Here is a 12,899-nt window from a genome sequence, read left to right as displayed (position 1 = left end):
TATTAAGTAGTCATTGATACATTTGAAGTCATTGATACATTGAATATATCAGAGCATATATAGAAGAATGGGGAAATAAAACTTGTAATGAATCATAAGAGCCAGTTCCTAGGGGGCAAGGTCCCTTCACACACAGACACACTCAGTAAAATATTTGAGGGGGCCAGCCCACCCCCCCCACCCCCATTGATGAGCATTGCCATTCAAATGGTGTGCTTGTATGCGTCTTGTGATCGATTATGTGGGGTGGACTTACCTCTCCCCCCCCCCATATTATTCAAGTTTGCACCCCTGTAATGAATATTTGGAACTCCTCAAGAGATGTTCTGCCTCTGACCTGGTTTATTAACGTTCTATCTAGATTAGTCTTGCTTCAGTCTTGTAAGAGCATCCTTGTAGCTGCAAGATTGGCCAGTTCCAAAGTAGACGGTCTTTATTGTTGCATAGCTATTGGCAATTAAAGCTTCATTTGAAAACAAGTAGCACACAGACATTAGCTGCAAACAATATAAACCTGATTCACGTGTACAGCAAAACGCCCATACATATAAATAGACAGATCACATGTGAGCAGGGTCCCTTAAAGACTTGAATAGGCCAGGTAATGATACCTCCCATCATTCTGTCTTTCCTTTTTTGTCCAGTCACTCTGGACTCAGGGCCAGTTCAGTACTTGCTGAGGAGCATAATAAAGTGTAATACCGTGGCCAGATTTTTCAGGGCCCACTTTATTCCCTCTTGCACATCTTTCATGGCTTTCTGTTTGGTTCCTCTGGGCTCTTGTCCTTTTGGGGTTTTTTGGCAGATCTGTGCCAGCAGTGAATTAACATTCAGTCTGTGCAACCTGTGTAGTGATTTGCTCCTGTCCTTCAGCACAGTGGAGTTCTGCTTCTTTTTTTTAATATAATTTTTTATATTTTATTACATACTGAGAGCCAGTGTGGTGTAGTGGTTAAGAGCGGTAGTCACGTAATCTGGGGAACCGGGTTCGCGTCTCCACTCCTCCACATGCAGCTGCTGGGTGACCTTGGGCCAGTCACACTTCTCTGAAGTCTCTCAGCCCCACTCACCTCACAGAGTGTTTGTTGTGGGGGAAGAAGGGAAAGGAGATTGTAAGCCGCTTTGAGACTCCTGAAGGGGAGTGAAAGGTGGGATATCAAATCCAAACTCTTCTTCTTCTTCTTTTAACATATCTTTTTCAACAGTAATTAAACATACTTTTACATCTTATTCAAATTTTTGACTTCCAGCAATCCTGTCTGAAAATTTTCCAATCTAATCTCTCTGTATGCATTTCTTATCTTCCCTATTACATTTCAAACTCATAACCAATATCTCTATCTTTTTCTACTTTGTAACACTTCGTATATTTCTCCTTACAAAACTTCTTGTAGTCCTACTAGCGTAATTTGTTTATTACAGTTGCTCTTCAAGTAATTCATATACTTCTTCCAATCTTCTGTAAATCTCTGGTCCCGCAGGTTTTGAATCCTTCCTGTCATTTTGTTCAATTCTGCATAGTCCATTAATTTCATCTGCCCAATGGAGTTCTGCTTTGTCTTTACTTGAACAGCTGTCCAACCTCTCCTTGCTGTATCAAAAATTGCTTTAGGAACTCATTGCAGTTTGCTGTGCAGCAAGGGAGGGGGCTGCTAAATTGTCCCCTGGGAACTAGTCCCTCAGTTCACCACCTACTATGTACTATGTAGAGCAGAGTTTGCTGCTGTCAAAGCACCGATAGACCAAGTTGTATTGTACTTGTTTGAACAGAGCTAAATCCTCATCAGTTGTGTCCAGTACAGGCAAACTAAGGGTAGGCAGCTCTCTTAGTGGTGGAGCTGCTGAAATACTCGTGTGTGACAGCAAAATCTCTTGAATTAATCAATTGTCAAGCCCTACGCAGTTCTCCCAAACCACATTAGCTTTTCCGTGTTAAAAGCACATCTGAAAAGTAATCTCACAAGCTAGTGTTGCCTTAGTTGCAAAAAGCTAACTGACGGAATATCTTAATTTATGGAGTATCTTCTCAGGTGCTGTGAGGGTAGGACTGATTGACGGCGAAGTTGTTGTGAATCCCACACGAAAAGAAATGTCGTCCAGCACTTTGGATTTAGTGGTCTCTGGAGCCCCTCGTAGCCAAATTGGTAAGTGATTCAAATGGATTATTTACTAGTAAAATGGCCAGAGTATGGGATGAAGCCATTTTATGCTATTTTAAAGCTAAGCAGGTGTCAGCCTTATGATTATTGTTATTACTGGTATCCCATTTATTTATATTCCACCTTTTTCCCTAAAAGGGACTTAAGGCAGCTTACAGCTAAAAATTTTAAGGACTGTTTTTTCCCCCACCTGTGCTTAGCTGTTAGTAAGAACAGGAAAAAAATCAGTACAGTGGTACTTCAAGTTACAAACACCTCAGGTTACAAATGCTTCAGGTTACAAACTCCGCTAGCCTGGAAGAGTTACCTCGAGTTGAGAACTTTGCCCCAGGATGAGAACGGAAATTGTGTGCCGGCGGTGCAGTGGCAGCAAGAGGCCCCATTAGCGAAAGCACGCCTCTAGTTAAGAGCAGTTTCAGGTTAAGAATGGACCTCCGGAATGAGTTAAGTTTGTAACTAGAGGTACCACAGTACTTAAAAATAGCAAAATATTAATAGAATATCACAGCACCAGCCCTTTCCTTAAAAACTGTCGGTTCCCAAAAGCCTGCTGGAACCAGAAAGTCTTCACCTGCCATTAGAAAGACAGCAAGGAGGGAGCCAGCCTAACCTCTCTAGGAAGGGAGTTCCAAAGTCTGGGAGCAGCCATCAAGAAGGCCCTCTACTGCATCCCTGCCAAACCTGCCTGTGAGAGTGGCAGCACCGAGAGAAGGCTTAGATGGAAGGCTCATTCGAAAACCTGTGTGCGACCCTCTCCAAGGACTGGTTCACATACACATATTCATCACTTGATGACTAGCATGTGTGAGTCAGCAACCACAGATCAAAACACTGCAGTTAGACTTCATGTATCACTTTAGATAACTTCAGGGGCAATAATTCCTGGTTCTTGCATTGAACATTGAGGGGCTGAGAGATGTGTTGAAGGACTTTGATGTGTATGAACCAGTTCTAAACTTAAGTGGTTTCCTGATTCCTCAGTTTTGAGGTCATTCACTAAATTTATCAATTGGGCTGAAACTTTGTAGGTAGGATTTCTTTGAATCAATGATGCAACCACACTTGGAAAACCGTGTACGTTTCTGGCTGCCTCACCTCAAAAAGGACATTGTAGAGTTGGAAAAGGGTAACCAAAATGATCGAGGGAATGGAGTAACTCCCCTATGAAGAAAGGTTACAAGATTTGAGACTTCTTAGAAAAAGGACGATTAAGAGGAAACATGATAGAAGTATAAAATTACACATGGTAAGGAGAAAATGAATAGAGAAATGTTTTTCTCACTCGCAGAGCTAGAACTTGGCAACATCTAATGAAGCTGAGTGTTGGAAGGTTCAGGATAGACAAAAGAAAATACTTCTTCACACAGCACATGGTTAAACTATAACATTTGCTCCCGGGAGAAGCAGTGTTTAGGGCTTGGCAATATCAGGTTTTCAACATTGTGATGTATCACCAGCAAAGCATCGTGATATACTGATATATCATGGTGGTTGGAATAAGGATGGAGCTATGTAGAGGCATTGGCTGGCTTCACGTTTTTCCCCGCATCGTGATTTTTGCCAGTGATTCGCTGCCCTCTGCAGGAGTCGGGAGAGCTGAGCCGGCAGAGTTAGCAGGGAATGTAGGAATCGAGAGAAGCATTGCCTGGCTTCACAGTTTCCCCCACATTCTGGTTTTTTTGCATAGCGCGTGCACACACAAACACACGATTCAAGATACATTGCCAGATCAAGAATTATGAAACTGGATCTGATATCACAATATGGACGTCAAACCAGTTTTGGACAATATATTGATATATCGCCCAGCCCTAGCAGTGATTGCCACCAGCCTGGATGACTTTAAAATATTATTATTATTATTATTATTATTATTATTATTATTATTATCATCATCATCATCATTATCATTATCATTATCATTATTATCATTATTAATAAAATTTATATATACCCCGCCCTCCCTGGCCAGAGCCAGGCTCAGGGCGGCTAACACCAATAAAATCACAGTAAAAACATAATAGGGGGAAAAGAAAAAGAAAAAAAACCAATTTAAAATACAGGTTAAAATGCAATTTAAAATGCAGCCCCATTTTAAAAGTAGCCGATAAATCAGGACCATAAGGGAAGGGAAACATAGGGGTCAGACTGAGTCCAAACGAAAGGCCAGGCGGAACAGTTCTGTCTTGCAGGCCCTGCGGAAAGCTAAGCATGGAAGATAAGGCTACAACGGCTATGATCTGTCTCCGCTGTGGTTGCCAGTTGCTGGAAAGCTCAGGAGGGGAGACTGCTGTTGGGCTCAGTTCCTGCTTTCAGGCTTTCCACAGGCATCTGGTTGGCCCCTGTGAGAACAGGATGCTGGACTAGATGGACCACCGGTCTGATCCAACAGGCTGTTGCATTAAAACGACTGTATGTGATGTCTCATGGCTTACTGTTTCTACTTTGTCAGGATCAATGTCATAATGAAATGACCTGCATTGCGAGAGTGCAGGTTAAGTTGTTAGCTTCTGTTTTCAAAATCCACACTGGCCATTTGGGTTTCTCTGTGAATATTGGTTGATAGCTGAAACGTATCAGTCAAAGACAGCTGGGACTGACTTTCCCATCTCTGAATTTGAATAAATAGTGATGTTGGAAGCTGCTGCTGAGAACGTATTGCAGCAGGACTTTTGCCATGCTATCAAAGTGGGCGTGAAGCACACCCAACAAATAATTCAAGGCATACAACAGCTGGCAAAGGAACAGGGCGTTGCCAAGAGAACCGTGCCGAAGCTATTCACTGCTCCTGAGCAGATCGTGGAATGTGCAAAGCAGTAAGTACACAAAAGGTTTTCTGGGCTATGTGGGCTGCAACTGCAGATATAGTAGCTGAATTTAGGGTTTCCTTATTTTAAAAATCTAAAATACACCTACGTAAATTTTCATCCACCTTCAAAACACAACACAAGCTGCTATGATATGGAAAGAAAAGGATATATTAAAACTGTTCCACTCATATGCTAAATAAGAGCCCAGCTCTTGATCACATTCTCTTCCGTTTGGTACCCTTTACTAATTATATTTGTGTTAGTAATTGCCTTTCTTTACTGATCCTCCTTTGTACGTAGGAGCCTAAATTGTGCTGGTAAAAATAGGCTTGCTTAATCCTTGGTGAATGTGAAATTCCCTGAAATTCTGAAGCTGTGGAAGAAAAAAACAGTTTGGTTTGGGATATGGAGGGATATGCAATATTTTGTTTTTAGGACTGCCCCTCCTCCACAAGGACCCAGGGATGGACAACCTGTGACCTTCTGGGTGATGCTTTTTCCCAACACCATCATTCCTGACCACTGGGCTTGCAGGCTACCCATCTCTGCTTTTGGGAACGCAACAGGCAGAGCAGAGCAAGGGATCTGAACAGAATGTTAAAACCTTTTCACTGTGTGCTTCCCACCATCCTTGTCCTTAGCTAGCACTGCTGACGAAACAGTTTCTCACAAAATACTGCTCAGCAATGACGGTGGTGCTTTTCATCTTGGGAAATTTTCAGTTTTGTAGCTGGCAGAATCTTTTGATCCATTTGGCCCCTGTCCGCCCAGCTCCTGATGTTGCCTTCTGTCTCTGGACACGAAAACTGGACAGAGCTGGCCGCCAGGATAACAAGGCACACAAATTTCCTTTTTTAAAAAAAGTGTTCTCCCCCCCTCCAACTGCCACTGGGGCTTAAAGTGGGTTGTATTAAAAAATATCAGCATTAAGTGAAAGCAACTTCTTAGTTCACCGTCTCTGTAAAGGCAGTTGGACTGTCTTTTATGAATTATGAATAATTCTTGCCCCGTGGTTTATTTTAATTAAAGAAGAAGCCCTTTTTTTCTTTTTAAGGGAAAAAAATATTTGTGTCAAGCTGCGTACAGTCATACCTCAGGTTAAAGTTGAGCGTTTTCAGGTTGTGCTCCGCGGCGACCCAGAAGTAACAGAACGCATTACTTCCGGGTTTCGCCGCTCGCACATGTGCAGACGCTCAAAATGACGTCATGTGCAGATGCGGCAAATCGCAGCACGTGCAGACACAGGTTGCGTTCGCTTCAGGATGCGAACGGGGCTCTGGAACAGATCCCGTTCGCATCCTAAGGTACCACTGTATTTCACTTGGCACATGTGGTCCAATAACTGAAGAGAGCAAGAGTGGTGTTTTCATATGCGTGCAGTCTGGAGGAAACCTGCTATTGAATCAGCTTGAACTTCCACCCTCTTCTTCACAACCACCCTGAGCAATATTTTGGGAATCTGCCTTGAACAGAGAGGCTGCAAAGTGCTGGAGTCTGTCCAACATCTTTGCATCAAAGTGAGGATTGAAGATAAATTGAGTAACGAATCGGAACACCCAAATACATGGCAGGGGTTGAAAAGGCATAAGGAGTAGAAGCAAAAATCTGACCTACGCTGAGTGAGGCTTTTTCTTCTTCTTTAAAGCAGTTGTACTTTTTAGATCTATAAAGTGAAACATAGTCTCAGCCATGAGACACCTTATAGCCAGGCTTCCTCAACCTTGGCCCTCCAGATGTTTTGAGACTACAATTCCCATCATCCCTGACCACTGGGCCTGCTAGCTAGGGATCATGGGAGTTGTAGGCCACAAACATCTGGAGGGCCGAGGCTGAGGAAGCCTGCCTTATAGCGGTCTTATCTTATGTTTTCTGGTGGGGTGCTCTTTCTTCTGTTGCTTCATGACAAATAGGCTTTCTTTCATACCTGTCTGCAACAGCATTCAGTCGTTCTTTCCACTGTACAGATTGGAAAGCTAGTGCCCCAGTAAAAAGAATAAGCTGGAAATTCTTATTGTAAATTTCACCTGTGCTGTAGAAAACCAGGTGCTGGCCTTAGACAAGTAATTCCCTCTCGGCCTCAACCTTCCCATCTTCAGTATGGGCACAACAGCTTTTGCCGAAGTAATTACAGCACTGTTGCAATTTGGCTGCAGTTCCATTGTGTTCCGAGTGCGTAAGACGACATGTTGGTAGTCTTCAGGGTCGCATCGCATGCTGACTTTGTGTATTGCATTAGGACTGTGTATTGTTCTAGATCTAATTACCACTCAGTCCTTGTGAGTGTTGTTGCTTATGCAGCCAAAACAGCAACAGCCATGTGTGAGAGGGGGAGGTATTATTGGACTGAGGTTTGCAGAAGTACAATAAAATATTTAGGGTGGAAAGAGACACACACACCCAAAACAGCCTAATGACAGCTAAACATCTTCATTGAGTGATTGACTATTGGAATGGGGAGGGGATTATACTGCCCCTTCCACCCCCACCCCCAACATTAACCTAAGATTGTGGGTTGCTCTGAAGAGGTGCCAGCCTTTGACTTACATTATTCTATAAAATACCTTGTGCCCTGACAGCATTACAGTGCTACCTCGGTTTACATACGCTTCAGGTTACATACGCTTCAGGTTACAGACTCCACTAACCCAGAAATAGTGCTTCAGGTTAAGAACTTTGCTTCAGGATAAGAACAGAAATTGTGCTCCGGCGGTAGCAGGAGGCCCCATTAGCTAAAGTGGTGCTTCAGGTTAAGAACAGTTTCAGGTTAAGAAGGGACCTCCAGAACGAATTAAGTACTTAACCCGAGGTACCACTGTATTTAAATAAAAGAAGAGCAGCGGTGTTGTAGTGGTCTTGTGCCCACTATTCTGCTCTAGTTTTCTCTGTAGCGGTTCATAGGATGAAGCAGAAAGGGTAAGCTTCCTCACTATTTAACTGATGGAAATGGCAAGGCTTCTCTTTGCTTGAGAGGCCTCTAACATGTGGGACTCAGGTGGGCAAAATGTGTTGCGGTTGTGCTTCTTTTCATCTTCTTGGCACAGCTGTTTGATTTTTGCGGTCTGCTTCAAGGCAGATTGGGATCCTTCTGGAGACAGAATATATGAGGTGCCAGAGAAGAACTGTCATTCGGGCCTTGGCCTGTCTGGCTAGGATTTATGTGTAGCACCTGTTGTTTTCTCTGCTTGCCCTGTGTTGCTGCTTTAAATGTCATGGGGATCCAACCAGGTTGGCATTCAGATACAGTGGTACCTCGGGTTAAGCTCCTAATTAGTTCTGGAGGTCTGTTCTTAACCTGAAACTGTTCTTAACCTGAAGCACCACTTTAGCTAATGGGGCCTCCCGCCACCACTAGGCCGCCACCGCGCGATTTCTGTTCTTGTCCCGAAGCAGAGTTCTTAACCCGAGGTACTATTTCTGGGTTAGCGGAGTCTGTAACCTGAAGCGCCTGTAACCCGAGGTACCACTGTATGATTTGGTTATAATTTTTCGCCTTTCTCTTTTCTCCCCCACCTTCCGGTGCTTGAAGCCTTGCATCTGGAAAGATCACTGCTGTGTTTTCCGACTTCGCGCATGATAAAGTGAGTATTTAAATTCATTTTGGTTAAATTGCGCCTGAACCAGGCGGGTTTTCGCTGTTTGGCTTCAGCCAGTTTAAAGAGATTCACACACAACTGTCTAGGTATTTTGCTCTGAATTTGTTCCTCTTGTTAGATGAAATGTAAATGACAGTGCAAAGAACCCTTCTGCCCACCCACTTACTGTAGCCTCAATTGGCCTGCTCTCTTCGGCACCACAGTGCCCTCCCATCCCGATCCAAAGAACAAGAAGTGTATCTCCAGAAGCCTTCTGCTGCTTTATTCCTTCCTAAGTTTGAGGGCCAGGGACGCGGGTGGTGCTGTGGGTTAAACCACAGAGCCTAGGACTTGCCGATCAGAAGGTTGGCGGTTCGAATCCCCGTGACAGGGTGAGCTCCCGTTCCTCGGTCCCTGCTCCTGCCAACCTAGCAGTTCGAAAGCACGTCAAAGTGCAAGTAGATAAATAGGTCCCACTCTGGCAGGAAGGTAAATGGCGTTTCCGTGCGCTGCTCTGGTTCGCCAGAAGCGGCTTAGTCATGCTGGCCACATGACCCGGAAGCTGTACACCGGCTCCCTCGGCCAGTAAAGTGAGATGAGCACCGCAACCCCAGAGTCAGCCACGACTGGACCTAATGGTCAGGGGCCCCTTTACCCTTTACCTTTAAGTTTGAGGGCCAGCATAAAATGGTAACCACCTGCATATGGTGGGAATTAAAAGTGTTCCCCATCGGTGGTGCCAGCATGGAGAAATTGCATGCATTGGGAGAAAAGCTTTTTCAGGTTCCCAGCTAGATCATACATAAGCAGAGTTCGGATGGTCATCTGTTATGTATGATCGAGTTGAGGTTCCTACATTACCTGGAGTTGGGCCAGGTAACTCTAGGGGTCCCTTCCAATGTTACAATTCTATGATCACATCTACTGAGTGGCGTGACTCTCTAGGGAAGTGTCTTTCTATGGCCTCTGCGTGCTGATGTACGTTAGCTCCCAAGCGTAGGATGCACAAGAGATTCTATAGCTCATCTTAATAAAATTCAGAATGTGTCAATGGATATCTTACATCCTAGATCTCAAGAGATGAAGCAATTAACAAAATCAGACTTGAAACAGAAGAGCAGCTGAAAGGTCAGACACACTCATAATTGACTATACTATGTTCTAAAATGTTTTACTTTGCCAGGGTTTGTCTTACAGTTCTGCGTTCGGCAGTCAAACATTTTTTCATGGACTTGGGGATACAGATATTTGCAGCAGCCTGGTTCTTACTCAGATGGTGAAGCTGCGTCGGGGCTGTACCACTTATGATGGGGGGGTGTCACATGACCAAATGCTTCTTGCCTCATTTCTTAACATTCTCTGCAAATTGAAAACCAGATTGACATCCAGTGGGGTGGGAGGCTGGATTGGATTTTTAATGAGGAGCATTGGGTCGTATGTACCCCTGCTTTGCCATCCAAAGAGATAAATGTGTCTGGGCAGAATTGCACCCATGAGAACTAAGCCTACGCTATAGTCCTCCCTGTTGTGGATGTTGAAGATGAAGATGCTGAAGACAAAAGCATGTACCCCCCCCCAAACCAGTCTTCCATTCTGACCTCCAAAGGCACTGAGAATACTCTTGGCTAGTGTTGGGCTGTGTACTGTGTACCTGCTTAATGAAAAGAGACAGAAACCAGCCAGACACTGTAATCCAAACCCACTTTGTGCCAGTGTGTGTGTGTGTGTGTGTGTGTGTATTATGCGGATGTGTCCCTGCCCATGGGCTCATGCCAGCTTCACTCCACTGGTGCAGAGCTCACCATTCTGCTCACCAAACATGCAGGTGGACAGTGGTGTCACCAGCAGGATCCCTGTAGGTGAGGGGCGGCATTTCAGGAGAGGGACTGAGCCCCACTACTGTCCCATGACAGCACTGAGGATAACCAGTGTGTCAGCTCCAGGCTGGTGCAGCTCTTTGTCCTCATCTTATGCCCCAGCCATTCTCCTAGGTGCTTTGAGCATCAAACCTGCCAATGACAGCGTGGTGTAGTGGTTAAGAGTGGTGGACTCGTAATCAGGTGAACCGGGTTTGATTCCCCGCTCCTCCACATGCAGCTGCTGGGTGACCTTGGGCTAGTCACGCTTCTCTGAAGTCTCTCAGCCCCACTTACCTCAGAGAGTGTTTGTTGTGGGGGAGGAAGGGAAAGGAGATTGTTAGCCGCTTTGAGACTCCTTAAGGGGAGTGAAAGGCGGGATATCAAATCTAAACTCCTCTTCTTCTTAACTGAAAATTTAAAGCAAGTTGTGACACCTACTGTCACAAATTCCTTTTACTTCCCTTCTAGTCATATAGTTGGGAGGGAATAAGCATTGTGTTTTAGGTTTCGTTTCAATTTTCTTCTTTCTCTCTAGAAAAGTTCCCGGAAGCGGAGTGTTACGAAATCATGGAATCTTTTAACGTCGTCTTGAAAGAAGTCTTTAGAAATCTTGTTCTGAATGAATACAGGAGGTAAACATGGTGTTTTCCGGGTCACTGTGTTTAAAACAGGTTCATCCGCAGAATAAGGACACTAAAAGGTCGAAAGCAGTATCATCTTTGCACCGGTTTACAGTGGCCTTGCATACCAAGCCGTCTGCACATGGTTCCTTTAAGGAATCGATGCCCACAAACATAGAACTATCAGTATGCTCCTACTTTGTGGTACACAGCCTTGTTTTCTCATAGCTTTAAGCCCATGGTTAAGCTTAACTGTGGTTTAAAGGTGAACACACAACATGCTGGGAGCACAAGGCTAAAAATTTCAGGTGGTAGGCAATTCCAGGAGCTAAGGCTCAGTGCTAAGCCCCCTTACTTGCCCACTGAATTTAATATACAGTGGTGCCTCGCAAGACGAAATTAATTCGTTCCGCGAGTTTTTTCGTCTAGTGAATTTTTCGTCTTGCGAAGCACGAAATCCCATAGGAATGCATTGAAATTCAATTAATGCGTTCCTATGGTCAAAAAAAGTCCAAACAAAGCCAAATTTGGTACAACAAGAGTTTATTAAGTGCTATTTAAAGTCACACATACCGTAAAGAGCATTTCAAAAATTGAAGGAACAATAAATTAAGTTTCTAAACATGACAGAAAAACATTTAAAAATCAACAAAGTGTACAGTTTCTAAAGTACATTTTCTAAGACTCTGGGGGACAACTCGAAGAAGGTTCTTCTTCCACTCTTTGCTTCTTGCTGAAGAACCCCCTCCTCAACTGTTCCCCCACACAGAAATTCAAATCCAGAAATTTTTTAAAAAAAGCAGAGTGGCCCAATGGTCACAGAAAATCATAAAAATGCAGAAAAAAACACACACAAGCTTCCAGATTCTTGCAAACCCCTCCCCAACACCAAGTCCTTGAATTCCAAACACCCCAACCCAAAATCCAAAACCCCCCCAAAAAGTTTTAAAAGTTTAACTTGCCAAATGACTGCAAAAGAAGTTTTGGAAAAGCTTCAAAAATCACCAAAGTCTTCAAAAACCTCAAAAAGGCTACCACACCGCGTTCTATGAGTTGCTCCTCGAGGTCAAGTCGCAACTGTATTAACGGTGTTAAGAAAAAGGAAACAAACTTGCAAGACGTTTTCGTTTTTCGTCTTGCGAAGCAAGCCCATAGGGAAATTCGTCTTGCGAAGCAGCTCAAAAAACGCAAAACCCTTTCATCTAGCGAGTTTTTCGTCTTGCGAGGCATTCGTCTTGCGGGGCACCACTGAAGCTGACCGGACACAGGTTAGAGCTCAGTGTCGAGCCTACCAAGTGGCGGTAGCGACGGCGAAGAAGGCTTTCTTCGCCGCCTCTATTGCATCTGCAGAAAACAGCAGCAGGAGACTTTTTCAGGTGGTCCGCAATTTAGCGGAACCACCTGCTACATCGGGGCCCAATACGGGCCACATGATCTCCTGCAATGATTTTGCAAAGTTTTTTGCAGATAAAGTCGCTCAGATTCGGGAAGAGGTAGACGCCACCGTGGGAGCAGGGCCGGGGCGGGGGAGTGCTAGAGTCCTGTCTAGTCAAATTGTGTGGGATCAATTCCAATCTGTTACCTCCGAGGATGTGGACAGGCTGCTTGGACGAGTGAAACCAACCACCTGTCTCCTGGATCCTTGCCCATCCTGGCTTATAAAAGCTAGCCGGGAAGGGCTGGGCGATGGGCTTCGTGGGTGGTGAATGCTTCCCTCCGTGAGGGAGCCTTCCCAGACCCGCTGAAAGAGGCGGTTATTAAACCGCTTCTTAAAAAACCATCTTTAGATGCGGCCACGATGGCCAACTATCGCCCAGTCTCAAATCTTCCATTCTTGGGCAAGGTGATTGAGCGAGTGGTTGCTGAACAACTCCAGGCA

General features: G+C 44.6%; 2 protein-coding genes across 3 annotated transcripts in view; both read left to right on the top strand.

Moving 5' to 3' along the window:
* The window catches only part of PNPT1 (polyribonucleotide nucleotidyltransferase 1), a 42,104-nt gene that overhangs the window by 5,377 nt on the left and 23,828 nt on the right, over positions 1-12,899 (top strand). Inside the window, 5 exon segments of the mRNA XM_081000941.1 lie at positions 2,031-2,144; positions 4,789-4,975; positions 8,496-8,547; positions 9,612-9,669; positions 10,936-11,032. Coding sequence (XP_080857067.1) covers positions 2,031-2,144; positions 4,789-4,975; positions 8,496-8,547; positions 9,612-9,669; positions 10,936-11,032 — 508 coding nt within the window.
* EFEMP1 (EGF containing fibulin extracellular matrix protein 1) overlaps positions 1-12,899 on the top strand; it is a 131,712-nt gene that overhangs the window by 105,463 nt on the left and 13,350 nt on the right. The window contains exon 13 of one of the 2 annotated variants that reach the window (XR_013984777.1): positions 8,249-8,324. The exons of the other annotated variant lie outside the window; for it this stretch is intronic. The gene's annotated coding sequence lies outside the window, so the exon portion shown is untranslated. Of the gene's footprint in view, positions 1-8,248; positions 8,325-12,899 lie in introns of those variants that run through there. 2 annotated transcript variants of the gene reach the window in all.

Source organism: Podarcis pityusensis, assembly GCF_964106645.2.
Source record: "Podarcis pityusensis genome assembly, chromosome: 3".
NCBI lineage: Eukaryota > Metazoa > Chordata > Lepidosauria > Squamata > Lacertidae > Podarcis > Podarcis pityusensis.
The sequence above is the reverse complement of the archived record's forward strand: the minus strand, read 5'-3'. Positions and strand labels throughout refer to the sequence as shown.